Source organism: Lepisma saccharinum, chromosome 3, assembly GCF_977018435.1.
Source record: "Lepisma saccharinum chromosome 3, izLepSacc3.1, whole genome shotgun sequence".
Classification (NCBI taxonomy): Eukaryota; Metazoa; Arthropoda; class Insecta; order Zygentoma; family Lepismatidae; genus Lepisma; species Lepisma saccharinum.
In genome coordinates, this window is record NC_139231.1 from 86,565,391 (window position 1) to 86,587,818 (window position 22,428).

The window sequence follows — 22,428 nt, forward strand, 5'->3', positions numbered from 1 at the left end:
ATTGGTAATTTGAGTGATATGCCTATATTGGCTGATTTTCGATCAAGAGTACAGTGACAGTAGAAAACTTCTTACGTCACGTGCCGGCAACATATTTGTTAAAACACTAAAATAACACACAAAGAGGACGATGAAAAACACTTAGGAGTTCTTCCAAGGTTTCGACTCCTTCACAAAGTCATCTTCAGGGGTGGTCGAGGGAAGACGGAGTGGACGCGGTTGTAGTTACACTGGCCTTTTTTTTAAAAAAAAAAAATACTGGTCATTTATCAGGAGCCAAAAAAAGAATTAACAGTGCAACAAACCAGAAACAAAGACAAACTTCTGACAATGTCAAAAACATTAACTACAACCGCGTCCACTCAGTCTTCCCTCAACCAGCCCTGAAGATGACTCCGTGAAGGAGTCGAAAGCTTGGAAGAACTCCTAAGTGTTTTTCATCATGCTGTTTGTGTGTTATTTTAGTGTTTTAACAAGAGTACAGTCTTATCTGTTCTAAACCTAGAAAAATGTATTAGAAAAAAAATTATTACTTTGCACAAAAAAAATCATGTGTACAGTAGGTACTATTTCATGTTTCCACAAGTTACATTTTGCTGGATTACAAAATCAGTCTTGAAGTCCAAATAAAGCAGATTCACATCTCCCAACACTGGTACCCTGAAAAATGCAAAATTGATATTCCATTGTATATATATCTATTTTTCCTTGTTATTATTTTTAAGAAAAGAAAAAAAAAAAAAAAAAAAACTCTCCTCTTTAAGGTAACTGTATCAATGAAACAACAACCGGTCATTCCAGTGGGTGAGCACAATCAAGGCTTGACACAAAATTTCGCCATCAATTGTTCCAAGTTCGAGTCCTGGTATGATAATGACAATTACTCACAATTAGCCTCAAGAGGCAGAAAAGTCCCATAAAACGAGCAAAATACAAAACAACCACTAACAAACCACCATGTCTTAAGCATGATTAGAATTCAGCGCCACTAGTTTGACAGCATGTTATCGAAAGCACCAAATCACCAAGATCAAATACCTTCTAGGAAAAAGAAATCTCAAGTGTATGTAGTATGTTTTCTCGCTGTGTCAAGAGGTCTGTGTGAAACTGTAACATTACAATGAAAGACAAGAACAAATTGAAACTATTAATCTATCCAGAAAAAATCTCATAAAAAAGGAACAATGATCCACGTACCTTGTTCTCTCTCTTTAGCTTTCTCTCCCTCTTCATTAGAAACTGACACGCCAACGCTATCAAGGCAAACAGAAAGGAACAGCAGAATCCAACCAATAAGAGAAAGGTCCATCTCTGCTCTCAGAAATCTTGAATTGGTTGTATTCTGCAAGGTTAGTGGAGACAAGCATTCAGCTAACGTCTTCAGCATGCTGTCAATAACACCAGACTTTGAACCACCCACCAATGACTTGCATCCTAAGAATGTCAGCAATATGAATACCCTGTAATATAAATCAAGCAGAAGAGATCAGAAACATTTATTTTTATTTGTTTTGAAAAAAAAGTGCACATTCAACTCTTGTAGAGCATTCTGTGAACTTTTATTTACATATAAATTTATGTTCCTTCCTATAACAGAGAAAATATAATCATTACATGAAAAAAGGAAAGATTATTCATATGAAAATAGACAGTTTAAAACTTCCAAGTATAAATATCAAAAATAAAAATTGTGAAAAATGATATAGCAGCTCTTGAGATCAAATTCATACATAATTTCGAAGCTTCAAAATAAACTTGCAAGAGCTATATATATTAGTATCAATTTCTACTACCACCAGAGTAAAGGAGCATAGCATGTAATCCTCGCAGGTACAAGATAAATCACATTTTCTCCAAATATTCTGAGATGTACAAAAATCTCTGATGGGGTCATTATTAGTTAAGAAATTAAGTTTATTTTATTCTTAGGAGGAAAGTGGATTTTCACAAGAAGTGAAATGCTGATACTCTACCCTCCTACCACCCTTTACAAAGCATAGCTAGAAGAAAATGGGAAATGTTCCACAAAATTTCCTCTGCAGCACAAAAACCATATTGACTTTAATTCAAGAATGTTATACTTTCATGTGTGTAAATGAAAAAAAAAATGTGTGTGTCAGGAGACATCTGAACCAGTCAGACTTAAGAGAAGGGATGGGACATATTAATAGGGAGTCTATCAGTATCGGCCGGTGTAGGCATATCAGTGTATTGGTTTATCCATCAAATATATCCATAAATCTTACAATTTAGTGCAATACTGTGCAGTTTTGTTATAATTTTTATGGATATAAACATGTAATCTCCATTCTGAACTCTTTTAAAAGCTTGGTTCATCTGGTACATACATTTATTAAGGATGTCAATGAACCATTTGAAATTTATCGGATCGGTAGAATATCGATTATTGTTATCTGTAATTTTTATACCAGTACTTTATTGATATTGGTCAAAATTTCATAACAGTACATCCTTACTTAAGAGGTAACTACTGTCCAACACTTGCTAAAGGTTAAATAGCAATGTAACAACTTTAAGGATGGATTGACATGTAACTTTAACATATGTCATAGAGTACCAATGACATACGAGTATATACTGATATCAATAACAAAAAATGAAAGAGGAGATAGAAAACACTCACCAAACACAGGTATACTTCAAATTTTCACGATAGCTACCGCATCTTCAGGAGTAGAAAAAAGCATGGAAACTGAGCGACGTGGACAGTGTGATAGCGTGCCCTGCAGTGTTGCCAGGTCCAGAAAAAAGTGTTGACAGTGCCACACCAAAAAAAATGTTGTTCTTTTGCCAGGCTGTCGAAAACTGTGAAGAGTGTAGGGGAGGCAAAGAGTGTTGCTGAAGGTGAGGGGTGGGTGGGTGTGGGGGACATTACTGGGTGGCCTTGTTTAGGCCTGGGGATGTGGTTGCACTCATGGCTGATATGTAGGCCCTCTCCCATCTCTTACGTATTGAGGCGTTGGTGGATTGGGGCAAGGAGTGAATGATCACTGCCCGGAAGCAGTCACGGATGGGAATATTATGGTGGTTGGGCAACAGCGAAGTCCAGGTTTTGGGTGGAGGATTGATGTGGAGGTTGAGGGCTGTCGATGTTTCCCCACGGTAAAAGCTCCCACAGATATTGCAGGTGAGGATATAAATGAGGTTAGAGCTGTAGCAGGTTCCTTTGGGATAGATGGTGAATTTGCCAGTGGCAGTGTGGATCTGGAGGGTGAGGGAAATGACAAATATGGGGTGGTTTTTGCACCTTGAGCAACTGCATTTGTGGGCAGGGGGAGTAGATTGAGTTGGTGGGTTGTGGAGGACCAGGATGTTTTGGAGGTTGGGGAGGGGGTGTTTGAAAACAACTCTGGGCTTGTCAGGAAAGATATTTCTGATGTCAGGATGGGCAGATAGGGAACGTAGAGTGTGTGTGATTTTGTTGAGGTGGGGGTGATATTGACAAGTACAGGATGATTGGTAGTAGGTTTCTTGGTGGAGGTGTATGAAGCAGCTTGGGATATTTGTTTGGTGACCAGGGTGGAAGGATATCCACGGTTGATCAAGGCTTGGTGTAGACAGAGGTTGTACTTCTGTCGGGAGGTGGGCGAGGTGTTGAGACATTCGATCTTTGGGCCATGGAGAATGGGATGGCTTTCTTGGTGTGGAACGGATGGGAGATGGAGAAGTGCAGGTATTGCATATGGTTGGTAGGTTTGATGTGGATAGAGGTTTCCAAATGACCTTCCTTCATGTGCACATGCACATCCAGAAAGGTGATTTGGTTGGTGCAGTGGGTCCAGGTGAACTTTAAGCTGAAGTGGTTTAGTTGATCTAGGAAGGTGGACAGGGATAGTTCTTCATGTGTTCAGAGCATGAAGATGTCATTGATGAAACGGAGGCAGAGGAGAGGTTTCAGAAATTGGGTCTCCAGAAACATTTTTTCAGGTTTGCCCATGAAAAGGTTGGCATAGGATGGGGCCATTCTGGTGCTCAAGGCTGTGACCCAATATGAAGATAGTGCTTGTCTTCGAAGGTGAAGTTCTTGCATGTGAGGACAAGGTGGGCTAGACGGGTCATGTTAGGGAGTAACGGTGGGAGTGTTGATTTTCTGAAGGAAGTTGTTGGGTGTCCCGGAGGTAGGAGGGCAGAGCTTTTACAAGAGGCTGGAGGTGGAAGTCGACAAAGGATGAAATTATCTCAGAAGGTGAGTTGTAACTGGACATGATGGGTCTACCAGGGTTGCCAGGTATGTGGATTTTGGGCAGTAGGTAAAAAGTGGGGTGCAGGTTGTCTGGGATGAGCATAGATAAGGCCCTCAGGGGGGCCTCGGGTGTGGATAAGTCCTGGATTTTGTTGAGGTGTGCGGCTGAAAGGTCAACCATGGTGGTTTTGTAGGTGGAGGAGTCGGCCAGCTGACGAGTGGCTTCCGCCAGATAGTCTTGAGAGTTCAAGACCACCGTGGTGGACCCCTTGTCAGCCAGGAGGATATTATTGTGATGGTTCTGGCAGAGATCTAAGGGTTTCTTCTTGGGAGGGAATCAGGTTGGGTTTGTTGCGGAGGTAGTCAAGAAATGAGTAGTCAGTGGTGAAGATTATGGCAGTGATGTATCTTTCCAGGGGGTGGTTGGTGGGCATGAGTACTGTCATACCGACGTCGGTTACGTATATACACATTCATCTGTACTTCAAAATGCTGGATTTTTTAGTTAAGAAATTTGATTTTCCACTTTTGTATCTCAAGAACTACAAGACGTATATATGCCTCACACACTATATTACTTCCATACAATGTCACTTCATATTTGTGCCAAAAACTTTCAGTCAGGATGCATTTATATGAAAAAAAGTCGGTGGTCTTAAACTTTTGGTAGGAACTGTATTATCTACACTCAACATACTATTTTGCAAGGTAAGTATTTAAGAGCACCTACATACCTGTCTTGGGGAAAAATTGAAGTGTAATGAGAGCTGTACAAATTCTTCATGGTTTGAGCTAAAAAGGATCCCCACCACGGCTGCAAACCACACATTCTGACCAGCAGTGTGCAAGCTGGTAACTGTATCCTGCAGTCTTCCCCAACACACAGACAGTGGAACAGTTTCTCGCAGACATTCTGGTCAAATGCTTGATACAGGGATGAAGGCATCTGAAATATACATACCATAGTCTCTAAACAAGATATCCAACATTTTCCCTTACATATTAATCTAATGAAAATCGAGCAGAAAGAGAGCCTGCTGCACAACTTAATGTGAAACATTCTGCCAATAACAGGTGTTCTCAACTGTAGAGTATTTCAAAAGTCATGCAACCCAAACTTCAATCACCTGCAACATTAAAACTGCAAGAGATATTTACATCAGGTTTTCTGCATTATGAAGCCTCGCCCATTGAGATAGTGTTGCCCGCTAAGAATTTATGCCCTTAAAATGGTAGTTTTCACTTAACCCATATTATCGCAAGCCCCAAACTCATCACATGCTGCACATGACTCATATTGGTCTGAAATGAGAATGCTTAAAAAATGTCTTGTACAGTTTGCTCACTGAAAAGTACATTTCTGGAGAAACATTAATATTGACTTCTGCCAGTTATTAATTTATAGAATTTTCTGCATGGAGTAAACTGACAATGTTGAGCATTTAAAAATATCTCAATGTTTCATAATGCAGAAAACCCTTACACGCGCTTACTGATGAGACTGACTTTCTTATGGAAAAGAAATAACTTTATACACGAAAGAGCCTCGACAAGTATGCGAGTACTATATTTATACGGTCATGCAATTAGCAGTGCACGATGTAGTGATTGAGTTGTGAAATTACAATGCAGTCTCATTCTAAACAGAACATATAATCATATCTCAAGATCATCTTAAGCAAATTACAATAATGTTTATGATATCAGTAGCTTTAACAGTATTTCTACAACATGCTAATTAGAAATATATATCCAAGTTTATATTATAGAGCAACATTTTATTTCAACTTCACATGTTAAATCATATATTTTTGCGACAGAATTAGGTACAACTGTAATATAACTTAATATACACTTTACATAATATTTATAGGCCTATTTGTAACAGATGCATATGTCAGAAATTTACTACCTACAGCATGTGCAATTTGTGTATACAAAAAATATTACATCGTAGGTTACATTGTTTTTGAATACATGAAAATATTGATGCTTTTGATTGATTGATTGATTTAGTTTATTTTACTTCACGTTTTGTGCCTCTTGGCTAATTTGCAAAGATGGGGATGAGTGATGAAATTGATGAATGGACATTCACGAACAACCAAGACCGAGCGAGATTCGAACCTAGGACCCTTGGCGTCGCAGCGTGATGTGCTAACCACTCAGCCACAAGATCCAGTTGATGCTTTGAGCTTAAAGTTTTTTAAGTTCTTGTGTCCCAAAAGAAATACTTCTATACAAAGTTCTAAAGTTATGTTGTCCAAATAACCAAGAAATCCACTCAAATAATTATCCAATTAATTGCATCATTAATGTTGTACGAGAAGTTTAGTTTGCATTAAATCATAATGGATAATTTACAGAGTTGTTGGCTCATTACTTCTAAATATCCAAAAAATATAACTATCACTTTTATATTGCTGATTCCAGTCTATTACCACAATCGATGTCGGACATCTTAAGCAGATTTTTATGGATTACATGCTTGCAGAACAAGCGAGGTTTGTTGCTATATTTCCCTTCAGGGAATACAGACACAAAATACGTTACCATAAATCACTGGATGCTCAAATTGACATACAAAGCTCTATACGTCATAAGAACTGCATACTTATCCATTACAAAACTCAATTTGGTCTTAAGATGTGGATATTTAGACAGAAAATCCAAGGCACGCTACACTTGCCTCGTTATATGAAGCACGCCATCATGAATATCTGATCCCAGTTCTGCTAACTCACACCCTAAGTTACCAGACATTTTTCAATTTAAGTCCGGTAGTACAAAATACAAAAATTACAATTTTTTGTACGTGAATACAGTCAAAACTTTTAGTAAGACAGCAATTTATTTTTATGTTAATCTTGAGATACAAGTTTTCTAATATTTAAATTGAAAATCAAAATAAAGAAATATTTCCCTCTTGCAGGAATTTAACTTTTACCTTCTTTCCCTCTACATGAGATTGCAGACTTACTACTACCAAAATCAAATAAGAGTTGAAATAAAATAAAAATCAACATGGCTGCATTATCAAAATATTATTAGACTTAATAATTAGCCGAAAATCAATAAATAAAGATTTATAGAAAATTGCAGGAGTTAAAATCTTCCCACAAACTATTAAAAAATAGGAATTTCTTATGACTAAAGATTACGATTTTTGTGATAGCAAGAATAATATGCATAAATCAAGCAATTATTATGCTCAGAAATGTTGGTATCAATACTGATATTACTGTGAAAATATTCATTTATATTAGTAAAAAAAAATTAAATGTGTGACTGCCAAATTTTTAAACTTTAATCATAAATATCCTGTTAGATTTTGTCTATATATGAGTTCATTGAATATGATGGTCATAACCCAATGTATGGTTTTCATGTTACAGGTGACAAAAATTGGGGTTGCATGAATTTTGAAACACACTGTACAAAATGCAACATATTAGGGAACAGCAAAAAAAAATATTGCCTAATTTCGGTAACAGGTGTCCAAAATATGAGTTTTCACTCGCATACAATAAATAAAAAACCTTCTGCTTGATTACTTGACTTCTGGTTTCACATTCAATTAGACAACTTGCACAACAGAATTAAATGAAATGGTTTTCTACTGGCCAACACTTGGACGTTTCTGATTCTTTCCACATGTAACACTATTATTACATTGAGCATTTAATGTCCTAATGATTATTTTTTCCTCAACAGTTTTCAACAATTACAGTGGAGTTTTACTTACCCAGAATTTAACACATTCATGGTCCCAAAACAACATTTTAAAGAATTTCCTAGATTTTACAAATCTCCACATCTACCTTTGGACATGGGACTCCAAAGAACATGTAATCTAGGTACCACTATACCTCGTGTAGTGGTAGCTAGTGGTTTTTTTTTTTAAAATAAAAAAAAAAATTAAAAAAAATTGTCACTATAATCAATATCTAATATTGTACACAAGCACTAACACGATATAACACTGTTGACCTAATACGTTAGTATCCATCAACTATTTTCAATTTTACTTTTGGAATATGTACTAATGACTATTTATTTGAAAACTTACTAACATATTCCAAATATTTTTCATGTGTGGAAGGTTTTTTCCTGCAGTAAATTCTAAAACGCAGACTGTAAAGAAAACACTTACCCTTGAAACATGCCCCAATTCATTTACAAGAAACAGAAGCAAGTCTAGTAGGCATTCTCCCAAGACTCTCAACTTATCTGTACATGACTGAGACAGAATGTGCTGGGTATCTTGCTTCTCTAAACATGGTATGCTCTTTCCTTGAGCTAATTCGAGTCTCTTCATGACATTCTTAACTAAATTCAACTGGTGCTGAAATGTTATACACTCCTGCAAATAAAAAAAGGGTGATGTACAACTCAGCAATAACCAACTCATAAAATATACACTATTCATACCAAGGTGGATAAAAATCATGATTGAAGATTTTTTAAATTTAAATATGATTTTTAAATTTAAATAGTTTGATTTTTTTAAAAACATGCTTAAAATTGCTTGTGTGTATAAACAAATAATGGCCACGGTGGCTCAGACGCGTCTGACTACCATGCTAAAGGTCCCGGGTTCGATCCCCGGCTGGTTCAAATCCGGGAACTTTTCTAACGTTGGAAGCGGCCCCGGTGCCCACCCAGCGTCGAATAACATGGGTACCTTGGGGAAACCCTGGGGGTAAAGGCGGTCAGCAGCGTGATGCTGATCACATCACCCCCACTCAGGACCGGATCAAGAAAGTGTGGGGCGTTACCCCCACACCCCCTATACGCCTTCATGGCATGGTGCTATGCACAGGGGAGCACTTTACCTTTTTGTATATACAAATACATGTTGTTTCATAGAAAGGCTTTTTCTGGTAAACGAGCCTGTAAAACATTTGAACAGTTTGATTAAAGCTAATAAAAAATTATATGTAAGTATACATTTTTCTGTTTCTGGTACTGTACATATGAACCTACTATGGACATTTTTGTTGTGTGTTAATCAAACTATAATTATTTCAGAAACCTTTCTTCCAGTGAAAATAAAACCTTCTGAATGTACTATATAAATGTAACCTAAAATATTTTTGTCTTTCTAGCTGAATTTTGGCATATTTTTCAATGATAGTTTGCAAAATATCAGCTACCCCGTTTATTTACAGTTTAACAATAATGACACTATTTAAGGTTTAACATGATTAGTATTTTGTATATTATTCTACACAAAAGGTTTGCTAATTTTGACTACAAAATTATTGAATTTTTAAATTAAGCAAAATTTAAGTTTGTTTGTTGATTACATATTACATTTTCCTTCCTATGAATGTCACCCCATCAGTACATATATTTTGTCTCCTTTCTTAGAACCTAATCAACACTATTAAATGACTACGAGATTAATGAACTTTCACCAAAAGTGAATCTAATATCTACAAAATCCTTATGTACATCGCGATTTTAATCAACGTGATTTAAACCAACCCACCTTGATTCATACACAAAGCAACTTTGTATTACTGATCAACTAGCTTACAATTTTAAACAATAACCAATTCTACTAATTAAAATAGTGCAAAACATTCCATGCAGACCCTAAATGAATTGTTTATCTCCTTAATTAATTTAGACAACCAGGTGAACAGCCTTACAAAAATAAGACTGCATATTTAGACATTTACAAAAACCAGGGTATACTTTATACACAAAAAACAAATAAAATGGCAAAATTGTGCACTCCTTCAAAGGTTATTTATGGAAATACTAGATTAGTAAAATTATTGCCAATTTTACTTGAAATGAATATTACAATGTACCCATAATGGCCAGGTTGTCTCCCCACTGGAAATTTCCTGCTGCTGTAACTGGTAAAATTACATGAGAAAAGTGGATATAGAGTACTCCTTTTAACATTGAATATTAATACTACAGGAATTAAAATTGCACAGGTCTTTCAGTAGTAGTAACAAAAGCAGTGAAGTGGGTTCACTACTCTCATGAATTTTAAGATTAAAAATAAAATAAATCATTAATTTGTATCGTGAAGTTTTGGTTTACATCTGTAGGCATGTTACCTAATTTACCAATTACCAAACACAGAAAATGTGGTACTGTCATATCTTGCTTCAGAGGAAATGTAAACAACGTTCTAGACCACTTGGTAATGAGTAACAATTTTTAAATACTATCATGGGAAAAGTTCAATAACAATAAAAATGATGCTGATAATAAAAATTCCAAAACTATCGATCAAGAATACAAGAATTATTGGAGATACCAGAGAATGCCAACAGAGCTTATGGTATACCTTTCAAAATACCTGAGGAAATAAATAATAACAATAAAGAATGAAAAATTAGCATATGTTGACTTTATGGTGGATGCAGTAAATGTGGTTTAAAAACACGTGATGCCATACCCTTAGTGAATGAAGACAGAGGATCTTCGAAATTAATAAGATTTGACAAATTGTGCACCGCGGAAATACAAAATTTCTAAATTTCACGTAATATGTTGACTTCTTTTATATTTAAATTACAAAGTGGTGCTTTGCTTCCCCCGCCCCAAAAAAAAACACATAATACCCTGATGCTCCATTGATTTATTTCATCTTACATGAAGTTTCTTCCACATTTTGCTGATCATGACAATGCAGATGAATGGTGATTGAGAAAGGGACACTCGCAAACACATGTAAATTAGATAACACAAACCTCCACAATATTCTTTGTAGGCATTATAGTACTAATATGTAATTCACAGAAAAAAAAGGAAAAAAAAGTGAAATACGGGTTATTTCATGTCAAATCAACCAATGGTCTGAACCTTGACATCTCAGAAATTTAAATTTTTGGTAGTGGTAGTACCAGTAAAGTTGAGGAAAACTGGCAAATATCAGATTTTTTGGGCTCACTGAGTTATTGACTTGCAAAAAAAAAAAAAAATTACCAAAATTTGACAACATTTTGAAATCTTTAAACAGCTGTAGATCAAAAACTATTTCACCTACAGAGCTCAAATTAGGGTCATTCTCTTCTTCTTTTAATGGACTTTAATTTGACATGCAACATAACCGTGTTACTTGAATTTTGTAATTTTTCATAAACTCGAAAAAGTTTTTTTGAAAATGTCAAAAACATCCCCTTTAACTTTTTTTTAAAAAAATTATATGTTTTGAAGACATCAATTGAGCAAAATTTCAAAATGGGACAGTAATGGGTTCCTATGGAAATTAAATTTTTTGTGTTGTAATGCGTGTGAAATTGGCTAAATTTGTTCTTCCATTCAAAACCTTCAACTATAAGCTGACTGGTTCATGTTCAAGTCTTCATATTAATCTATTTTATAATTTTTGAACTACAAAAAATATGAAAATTTATAGTATTTATCATTTTGAATATCAGGTAAAAAAATTGAAAACTGTATATTTGTGTTTATACTTTAGTAGGATAGAAATACAAAGCCTTAATATTGAAAAAAATTATATATCTACATAATATTCATAATAAATTAAACAACCATTTTTATCAACCACACATTAATGTAATAACAATTTATTTCAATTAATTATCTTTAAAAGCATCAATTTGAGAGTAAAAAAACACAGTTACTTCATCGAGCATTTCACAAATGACAACTCAATGAAGATTGCAGTAAACAATTGGTGATGTACACTGAGTTTAGAGTTTAACAGTGATAGATCAATTGCTCTCACATTTCTAATCACCGTATTTATTGTCCTGTCGAAGGCACATTTCATAAGCAACACTCTTTTTTACGTGCTTGTCAGCCCCGTGCTACGATAAGCTGGCAGACTGGAAAGAGCTACTCAGCAGCCTTTTTAACAGCCTGGAGGGTTTCAGGTAAACTGTTACCAAAGTAAAAGTGAAATTTATATTTCCACCTCCTTTCTCCCTCACCTTCAACCCACCTACCGCTGCAAACATCGCAAAGTTGCAACAAATTGCAATATTCAGGTCAAATTTAATTGAAGCGTGGCAGGGGAAAGGGGGGTTAGACGATGGATTAAAGTGTAAGGATCCTCTTGAGACTTGTTCCTTTTCTGATGAGACTGTAAAACTGACTGGAATACCTCACATATCTTCTCTCTCTTCTATCATCATATTGTATTAAGAGGCATGATTTTAAATACTTTTTATTCTTCAAATACTTGTAAGGGTGATCTCGGACCACAACAACGAACGACAGTAAGGGTTCCCACCAAAGTGACAAACAACAAGCAACACGGACCCTTCAGTCTACAAGCAAGCATTCGCCAAGCATGGGCAGTCAACAGATCGAGGTGACATGATGGACTTTATTGAGAAAATCACCCAGTCCGAGCAACATACAAGGGACAAGCAATATGTGTCGCTTGTTTCATGTCACTTGGGTCTGAAAGCTCCTCAAACGTTAATAATATCATAGTTATATATTAAGGTTGTTATACACCATGAGATTTTTTATGCAACATGTACCATTACAGTATTATTAAAAGTGATAAATATTATAAATTTTCCTATTATTTGTAGTTCAAAAATTATCAAATAGATTAATATGAAGACTTAAACATCAGCCAGTCGCTTATAGTTATGGTTTTAACATGGTTGTCAACAATTTTAGCCAATTTCAAACACATTACAACACAAAAATATTAATTTCCATAGGAACCCATTACCATCCCATTATGAAATTTTGCGCACAAATAGTCAATTGATGTCTTCAAAACATAAAATTTATTCATGATTGGGGAAAGAGAGACGCGGTAGTATATAAATACGGAGAAACTAGTACTCACTTTTATCCGCGAAGCTGTTTTTTCTTCTTTTTCGATTAATTTCAGTGGCCACTGCCACCATCCTCGTTGGAACTTGCTGCACTGTTGCTTGGCGTGCGTCTTTTGTTCGTAGTTCTCTGGCTGCCGTTAGGTGCGCTGTGCGTCTTGGTGCGTCGTCTGCTATTTCCGGGCGATAACTGCTGCAGTAGTGGAATCCAAGTATGGTGCGCTTGCCCGCTATCGATGTTTAGTTCGTGCGGGAAGTGCATTATGGCGTGCGTTTCCTTGATTTTGGTGTCTATGAGCGTGTGGGCAGTGTGTTTGACTCGAACCTTTTGAATTTTATGGCTATTGTATTTGATATGTCTAGCAAGACCAGTAGTGGGTTGGGCTTTTTTCGCATCTGCCAGGTGCTGTTGGATTCTTTCATTGACAGATCTGATGGACCTGCCGATGTAATGAGCCTTGCATTCACACTCTGCATCATATACACCTGGGTTGTCAAGGGGGGAGAGGAAGTACCGTTTGTGCTTGTTCAGTTTGTCAGTTATTTTGGAGTTGGGTTTGTGCGCTACTTTGATGCCAAATGGGAGAAGGGCTTTGGCTATGCGGTTGGAAGTGGTGGGATGGTAGGGGAAGGCAAACCATTTATATTGGTCACTGGGGGTTGGTTGTGGCTGGGTTGCTTGTGGATGGGTTGATTGTGGTAGGTTAGGGTGTCTGACCTGTATTTCCGCCTTACTGCACCAAGTGGAGAGTTGTGATTCAGTGTAGCCATGTTTCAGGGCTATTTCTGTGATGGTGGCTATCTCCTCTCGTAGATCCTCTTCTTTGCCACAGTAGGAGAAGGCTCTTCGATAAAAGTTTAGCCACACATTGGCTTTTTGCTTAGGGGGATGGCTAGAGAGAGCATGTATGTACTGGTTGCCTGCATCCGGTTTTCTGTAGACGGTGGTTGTGAATTTGTTAAGTGCACGGCTGATGGTGATGTCCAGGAAGCGCACCTAACGGCAGCCAGAGAACTACGAACAAAAGACGCACGCCAAGCAACAGTGCAGCAAGTTCCAACGAGGATGGTGGCAGTGGCCACTGAAATTAATCGAAAAAGAAGAAAAAACAGCTTCGCGGATAAAAGTGAGTACTAGTTTCTCCGTATTTATAAAATTTATTTTAAAAAAATTAAAGGGGGTGTTTTTGAGATTTTCATTTTTTTTTTTAAGTAACACAGATAAGTTGCATTTCAAATTAAAGTTCATTAATTCTTGATAGATGCTATGAATAAAAAAAATCTTAATAATCTGAATCCTAAAGATTCAAAAATGTATTTTTATTGGTTGATTTTACATGGAATGACCACACTTATGTTACTTAGTTTAACCTTCTCAGAACATATTACTTTTGGACATGTTGGACATGAAAGGATATGAACTTAATGCGGTGTACAAGATTGTGACAAAACCTGGAAAAAGTTAGGGTTGTGGAGGTCATGAATCCTAGAAGAAACATTATGAATCCAAGAACTACCTGAAAAGCAGATATAATCTTCTGGTCTTCCTCTTGATTTGAAATAAATTTCTCCAGTTCTTTGTCTTTTTGCAGGAAGTGATGCATGTGGACAACATTTGGAGTCTCCAAAAGAAGCAGAGGAGATAAGAAGTCTTGGAGCTTTGCACATGACAAGCTGTAGCGACAGTGTATGTCCTCAAAAAGTGCAGCCAACACTGCTAACTGTGCCTAAAACATAAATTTCACATCTTTTATGCGAGTGGTACATGATAAAAATCTTACATTGCATTCATTTTCGATAAGTCAACACTTTCAACAGTCTATGTCTAAATTTCATAAAACAAAACAGAATAAGATAAATATAAACAAATTGTCAGGTCTTTGAATATTAGATATCACACTGTAGAAAGTCCTGGGGAAAAAAATTGGATTTATAAACTAGGGACACTGACAATGATAATCTTACTAAATTATTGCATACTGCAACAGCTTAAATTATGTACTGGACAATGTGGATTGTATAAGATACAGTTAAACCTGCTGTATGCAGACCCTGTATTAAATGGAAATCTAGCTTCAACAGGAATATTTTCTGTCCAGTGACTTTACAGATGAGAAACATGTAAAATTCTCTGGATTAAACGGAAACTGCCTAACATGAAAATCAAAAGAAGTCTTTATGTAAAAAACATCCCATGTCCACGAATAGATTCTTCAGAAGAAATGTTATCTCTGTTTTTCTCAGTTTCTGCAGCAAAGACCTGTCAATCACCTTTGGAATTCAGGTCAACTGAACACCAAAACTTGTGTTCAATTAGTGTGAATAAATTCTGTACATGGGTTTGGTACATATTTAATTTCATCTCAATTTTTATACATTACACTTGCATTAAACAGAAACCTGGCCTTAATGGAAAATGTCCTAGTCCCTTACAATTAAGTTTAAGACAGGTTTCACTGTATAAATAAAAGTACAGTTGAACCCCAATTTTATGTTCCCGGATTTTACATATTACCGCATTACACATTCACTCTTGATGGTCCCAACAGAGCAAAATGTTTTAACATTTTCCTTGATTTTACATTTCCACACATTTTAAGTGTTCTCAGCTTGGTCCCCTGAAAAACATAAAATCGAGGTTCCACTGTATATTGCTACCACAAATTGGGAAGTTAAATTATTCAGAAATTCAGAATTTTTCATAACACAATATTTTGGAGTGAAACAATATCAGTGATTAAATGTGAATCAGTACAATCCAATACTGAAACATTTTATTAGGTAAGAACAAAATTGCCATCCAAGATTTGAGAGTCTACCTGCTTTCCTGTGTCTGAAAGTCCATAAACACTATCCTTTATAGAATGTCCTTCACCTGGTAGAATGACCATATGTCCATAAAATGAGCCAATAGGAATTTTGCATCGTGTTGTGCTCATACCATACCTTCCAATGGTAGTGATCTATGAAGAAAAAAATGAAAAAAATAACCATCAGAAAATTTCATGGAAGTCTACTAGTTTCCAATTTGTTTCCACCATACACAAGTTCAGGCAAATTACTTTAAACTTTCCATGATCACCATCATTCAATCACATTAAAAAAAAAGTGCATCTTTGCTCATACCAATTTTTAAAAGTTTATTGCTGATAGATGAAACAGGGAATGGAGGAGAGGAAAAGGGAGATAGAGGAGGGAGGGGAGAAGAGGTAGGATGAGATTTTGCATTCAATTTACATCAACAAAAGACAATCAATTTCAGCCTTTCATCACTCTACCCTTTTACAATTTGTATCAATGTAATGGAAATTCCCTTGCTTCCGATTCAACCAGATCAGACAATTTTTATGTGAGTGGAAGGTTGGAATTGCTACATATTTTCAATAATTCTACTGACAACTTTCTCAAAGGTGCATTTTCAGACCTATGGTCACTTATGTCCATTCTCCTCAATTTTCTAGGACTTTTGGCACACCCAAGCACATACTTGTACATATGGAAGCAATGAATACTAACAAAATGGAATTAGTATTTTTATAATTATTACATTTGAGCTTTTGGTTGTACAAATTAAGGATAAAGCAAATGAATGAAATGAATTTTACTGCTTCAAGCAATTTTTACTCCAAAAATGTAAGAGAAAATAAAAACTATTTTAGTATGTACTCATTTAAATTTCTTTTCTCTCTTTAGGTTAATGACAATGATGAGGATGAGATTATGGACAAAAAAAAACAACAATAAAATGACCTTGCCTTGGACAGGATTTAAGTCCACACCCTACAGAAAGCAAGATCATAAGCTCATGGGTAAATAAACTTTTGTTGTGACTGTATCATTCATCTACAGCAAGATGATACAATTAAAATGGAATTCAATTTCTTTGCTTATCTTAGTAACTTAAGAAAAACCATGAACAAGAACTTCAACTTAGGACTGTTATAATATTAGGACTGAGCCGTTAGCAACGTATCAGTTGAATTTTAAACACTGACACTGGCTGAACTTTTATGAAGTCTGAGTGAGTGTCTCATGGAATCTGAAAATATATTGCACAATACTTTCATGGGGTCTAATTCTTATTTTTGCAAGAACATCGTGGAGAGATCTGGATCTTGTGATTAAATGACCATCTTGTCTGAAATTATGAACATTTCATAGAAAAAAAAAATAGTAGTTCTAATGGTAAACTGTAACACACTTCTCGCTATCAGCCTCACCTCAGCACCAACTACCCGCAGCAACAAAGATAACCCACCAACACTGACAACAAATAACAAGGAAATGGTTTGGTATGCTAATGATGAGTGAGACCTTTCAGGTCAACGCAGCCGGAAACGCAGTAAGCTCGTTACCTAAGGATGTCAGCAGTAGCATCAGGATCATTGAGAAGTGAAGCGGAATGTAAAGTTCATAATTTTGTGATGGAGTAGTGCTTCCTGGAAGTGAACTCTGTTAAATCAGTGTTATAAGGCATTATACATTAAACTGTTGTGCAAGTCATTAACTATGCAAGAGTTCATATGTTGCACATAAAATCCCATATTAACCTCATGTTTTGTGCATGTGCGAATTACTCACTATGCAAGACAATAAGTATTTAATAAAATACCAAACGCAGTTTACTTACGTTATGTGAGTATGTTCCGTTTACAAAAAGTTTCGGGAGTAGACTGCTCCCTTCTTCAGGTTACTTCCTTGGCTCGCGTTATCGCTTCTTGCAGCGTCAAATTAGTGTAGAACAAGGAATAAGGTCATAGGTGTGTGTAAACGGAACATACTCACATAACATAAGTAAACTGCATTTGGTATTTTATTAAATACTTATTGTCCATATTAACCATATATTGTACTACAAATTAGGAAAATTCTTACAAAACACAAAATAACATTGATTGTGATAGTATGTGTGACAAATTACAAATTTTAGGTACAATGTTTCACATAACGATGCCATCTGCATCTTTCATGCGTGTGTTCAATCAAATGTCAATATTATCACCGGCGTTACGTTACTATTTGAGCAATTGCTTAATCAAAAATTTTCTCTGTTAAAGGCCTTATACTTTGAATATCGCACTTTATCACTTACCCATAGTCTTTTTATCACAAAATGGATACCAAAGCTCTGGATTTCATATGAAAGGATACAATTACCAAAAATAGTGAAGTTTTTGTCTAAATACGTTGGATATGTGTCAATTCAATTTTCTGCAGCACTTACACAACTCTCCACCCTCATGAAATCTCATCCTGTCCAAACACCATTCTTGCAAATTTTTCCCCAACGTATAAGCAAGTTCAATTTCCATCCATCCTTTTTTGTAGAAGAATGATATTTTGGGTTATTTAACTAGTTTTTCAACATCCAATTTCATCCTCTATACACCTGCCAAGTTTCATGGAAATCTGAGGGGGACACTTAGATAACCTCCTCCCTTGTCAGTGAAATTTTAAATGTTTGAAATGTTACTTGACCGGAGATCATTGCCGAACAAAACATTTTTTTTAGTGAATTACAAAAACGAGATTTCCAAATGGCCTAAAATGTAGTGATAGCCATAAAACTTAAGTATTAAATTCATGATTATTCTGAATTACTTTGATTTGTTAATTTTCAAATATCTGTGTTGGTGGGAATAGGTAAGAATATCGGAACTGGCATCAGTTCTAAATGACAATGGCTCAGCCCTAGTAAATATTGACATACTGAAAACGATAACAGTGTTTGAAGATAAGAGCAGCCCAGTATATTAACATACTGGGAGTCAGTAATGTTCACAGTATTTCAATATGTTTCAGTATACATCAAATACCAAAAGATAGAACCTAAAACTCAACTTCATAATAAATCACCAAAACACTTACCTTTAGATATCTACACACTGGTGGAGGCTGAAGGTCACTCATTACTAGTGACTTAGATCCAATATCTGATGCCACAACTAATCTCAAACCATCCGTTTCTTCGCAATTAACCCAAATATCAATCGAAAGGGAAACTAAATCTGAACAAGCTGGAATAATGAGGTCAGTGAGGAGTATGGGGGCTCCAAAGTCAAGCACCACAAATCGCCGAGCTCCAGAATGCATTCTTTCTATCACAAGCATCTGCTGGGGTGGCATTGTTAACAGCTGCTGCCATGGTAGGAGGAACATGTTGATATCCCGCTCCTGGAAGAGAACAAGTGACGTGAAATAAGCAGTAAACACATATAATTTATGCAAATGACTGAATTAAAATGGAATTGAAATAAAAACATTTTACAACAATTATGCACACATATATGCTATCCTTACAAGGAAAAAAGGTTTGTATATTTATGAAAAATACAACCATGAACAGGTTAGTCGTGGCAATGAAATATACGTAGGTTGGAAATTTAATAGGGGTAACTATTTATTCTCAAATGATACAAAAAGGGATACCTCTGTGAAACTTTTACAGCCCTTCGATATAGTCACCAGCATTGTGTACAACCGTTGCTAACAAGTCATAGTATTTTTGTAGCAGTGCCTGTTCTCTTGATGGTTCGAATGGAGCAGTCTATTGCCTGAAGAATCTCTAACAGTTTGTAAGCTTATCTTAGGGATCAAATCAAAGTCACAGAGGCTGGTAGAGGAGCTACAGGTTGCGCTACATGTGCCCGACCACTGTCCTGTAATATGATGGGAGGATTCAACAGAAAATGTCCCCTCTTCTTTCACAACGCAGGTCGTAGGCTATGTTCCAAAAATTACCAGTACTACTGCTCATGGATGGTCTGTCCTGTAGGTACGGCGAGAATCACCAGAAATTTCACATTAGTAGGGTTTTGACTGCACAACTTTAGACTGCCAACTTCAACAATATTCTATTCCTCTCGTTACTGTGCATACGCCTAGTGTTGGAAGGAAGAGCGCATTTACTGGGAGGTAGCTTAGGTGTCAAACTAACATGCAGTATAAGTGAGAAGCACTGGCTCAGTTTCATGGCGGATATACAGCAGTGTTGCCACTATTAAATTTCCAACCCATGTATTTTCATGTAATTGTATTCTGTATGCAATTATATTTTACAAAGTGACAAAAAAATGTTAGGTTCATATTATAATAGAAAGTACAGAACATCTGGGCCTGATGGTAAAATTCTGAACTGGCCCAGATGGTAAATTTCTGAACTATCAGTGCTGCCAACCAAGGTTTTATGCCCCTAAAATATAACCTTCTCACTCAGCCAACAAAGCTGGTATTCCCAAGCCCATCAGACATTCTATATGACTAAGGATCTTGATTTTTTGCAAATGCAATAACACAGAATTTTTTTTTCAAGTGCTGCAAAAAGTGTTTATGTACTTGCAGTAACATGTACTAAATACATTTCTCATGGAGTCAAAATTACAAAATAATGCAAATTGTGGACTTTTTCGTGAATTTTAACAATTTTGTGCTTTGAAAACGAAAAATACCACTAAAGTCCAACATTCTTGTGTTTTAGGCTTAAAAAAATAAAATGTAGCATATTTACATGTGTATAACATGCATGTTTTTCAAAATCTTAAGCCCTCCCCCCCCAAAAAAAAATGATGGTGAATGTTATACATGGCATAATTCTGAGATTACATGAAACCATGTGTAAATGGATGTTTCCCATGATTTTTACCATCTTTTGGAAAGTTTTGCATCACTGATCAAAGTGACAAGAAAGCCAAGTGTGCACCTACGGTCATATGGGAGCCGAAACATCATTATTTTTCATGAGAGAACATTTTAAATGTCACTGAGCAAAGTTGCATGGTTCCGGCAGAGATTGAGTGTGCACCTAATGTAACACAGGAGCAGTAATAGGTATTTGTTGCATGAGAAATGTTTTGCATAAAGTGGCATGGTTTTGGCTGAGATCGTGTGCTAACCTATGTCACATGGAACTGCACATTGGTATTTGTCACAAGAGAAATAATGGAAAATAAATTCTTAAAAAATCGTTAACATGCGAGTGTCAGCTGTACGCTAACTGACCTACAAATCCTAGTTTAAAAGCACAAGGAAGATATAATTTAAAGTGTATTTGGTAGAAAAGTATGCTAAAATAACATGATTTTTTTGGGGGGGGACACCAATTTTGGACAAAAAAAAACACCAAAAGACCAAAGTCTTTACACGTGACCAATTCATTGTAAACCATAGATCAGCATGGAGTCTGTCACAAACTCTGAACTATGACGTGTGATAAAATTTTCATCTCTCCTCTCCCTACAAATTTGCGCTCAGGAAAATAATTCACTCAGATTTGCCTCACTGATTACATTCTGGAGCTTCCTTTACAGAATAAATTGACAAAGTATTAAAAACTATGCCAGAGCATGAGGTTTGAAGATGTAAAATAATGTTGTAAATACCACTTGTGATTTATAAGTTATTATTAATGAAAGCTTGGGTTGTGAGAATTTTGAAACACACTCCATTAAGTTTCTTCTGTTCTCTCTTCAACCTACTGTTTATCAATCTGAATACCACCAGCCAATCTAAGTAATTCTACACAGCATCAAAATTCTAATTTAATGAGTTGTACGTAATTCTGCCTAAGTTTTCATGCCAGTGTTAAAATCAAACCAATACAAACATAGTTTTCAGTTGTTGCAGTTTTGCTGAATATGGCCATGTATATCATAGATCACAAGACACACATAGAGAATGGGAAAAAAATATGTAACTTAAATGTGATAAACTAGCTTAAAAATATTTTTCATCTATACTTCAGCACACAGGACTGAATAAATATCAGAAATTTGGGCATCTACATATTCACTACTGCATTCTATTTATAATACTAGATACTTATATTTAATTGCAATACTTTTATCAGTTCTCAATCCACACACAAGGATAGACACAATAACAGCTACAAACCCAAATCTTGAATATCATTTGCAAGGGCAAAGAACAGAGAACAAAATAATAAAAATACTTCTACAACATAAAATATACATATACACTATTTGACAAAAGGAGAACAGAAGAGTAAAATAGAAATCAGTTGGAGAATGTGTGGTATGAATTTGTTACCACCTCAGAAAAGAGGTTAGCAAAATGACTATGCTGACACATCGTGGTGAGACCAAAGCATCCCGATGTGTGATTTGTGATACTGTAGCATTGCTCAGCCAGTGGTTGGTGTAAGCAAAGTTAATGGTTGCATCACAATAACCACCACTGAGTGAACAGTTGGGAACTGGAAAATTTGGTGAAAAGTGTTGATCTTCACAGTATTACGAAAGAAAAGTTACATTTTCCAGACAATTTCCTGTACATTTTAAAGTGACCATATTGAATTAGGGGGACTATAAAAGTTAATTCATTCACGTATAACTCACACTTGTTTTTGCCAGACATTCAGTCCTTTTGTAGTTTGTGCTAATTCTATTTGGTACGATGTATGACTGGCAAGCAAGAGAC

General features: G+C 35.9%; 1 protein-coding gene across 1 annotated transcript in view; it reads right to left on the minus strand.

The window, feature by feature from the left end:
• The window catches only part of LOC145985596 (dual E2 ubiquitin-conjugating enzyme/E3 ubiquitin-protein ligase BIRC6-like), a 241,336-nt gene that overhangs the window by 135,226 nt on the left and 83,682 nt on the right, over window positions 1-22,428 (minus strand). Inside the window, exons 18-23 of the mRNA XM_083119666.1 lie at window positions 18,862-19,167; window positions 15,813-15,956; window positions 14,511-14,720; window positions 8,358-8,567; window positions 4,939-5,150; window positions 1,198-1,460 (exon numbers count right to left, since the gene is read on the minus strand). Coding sequence (XP_082975792.1) covers window positions 1,198-1,460; window positions 4,939-5,150; window positions 8,358-8,567; window positions 14,511-14,720; window positions 15,813-15,956; window positions 18,862-19,167 — 1,345 coding nt within the window. The remainder of the gene's footprint in view (window positions 1-1,197; window positions 1,461-4,938; window positions 5,151-8,357; window positions 8,568-14,510; window positions 14,721-15,812; window positions 15,957-18,861; window positions 19,168-22,428) is intronic.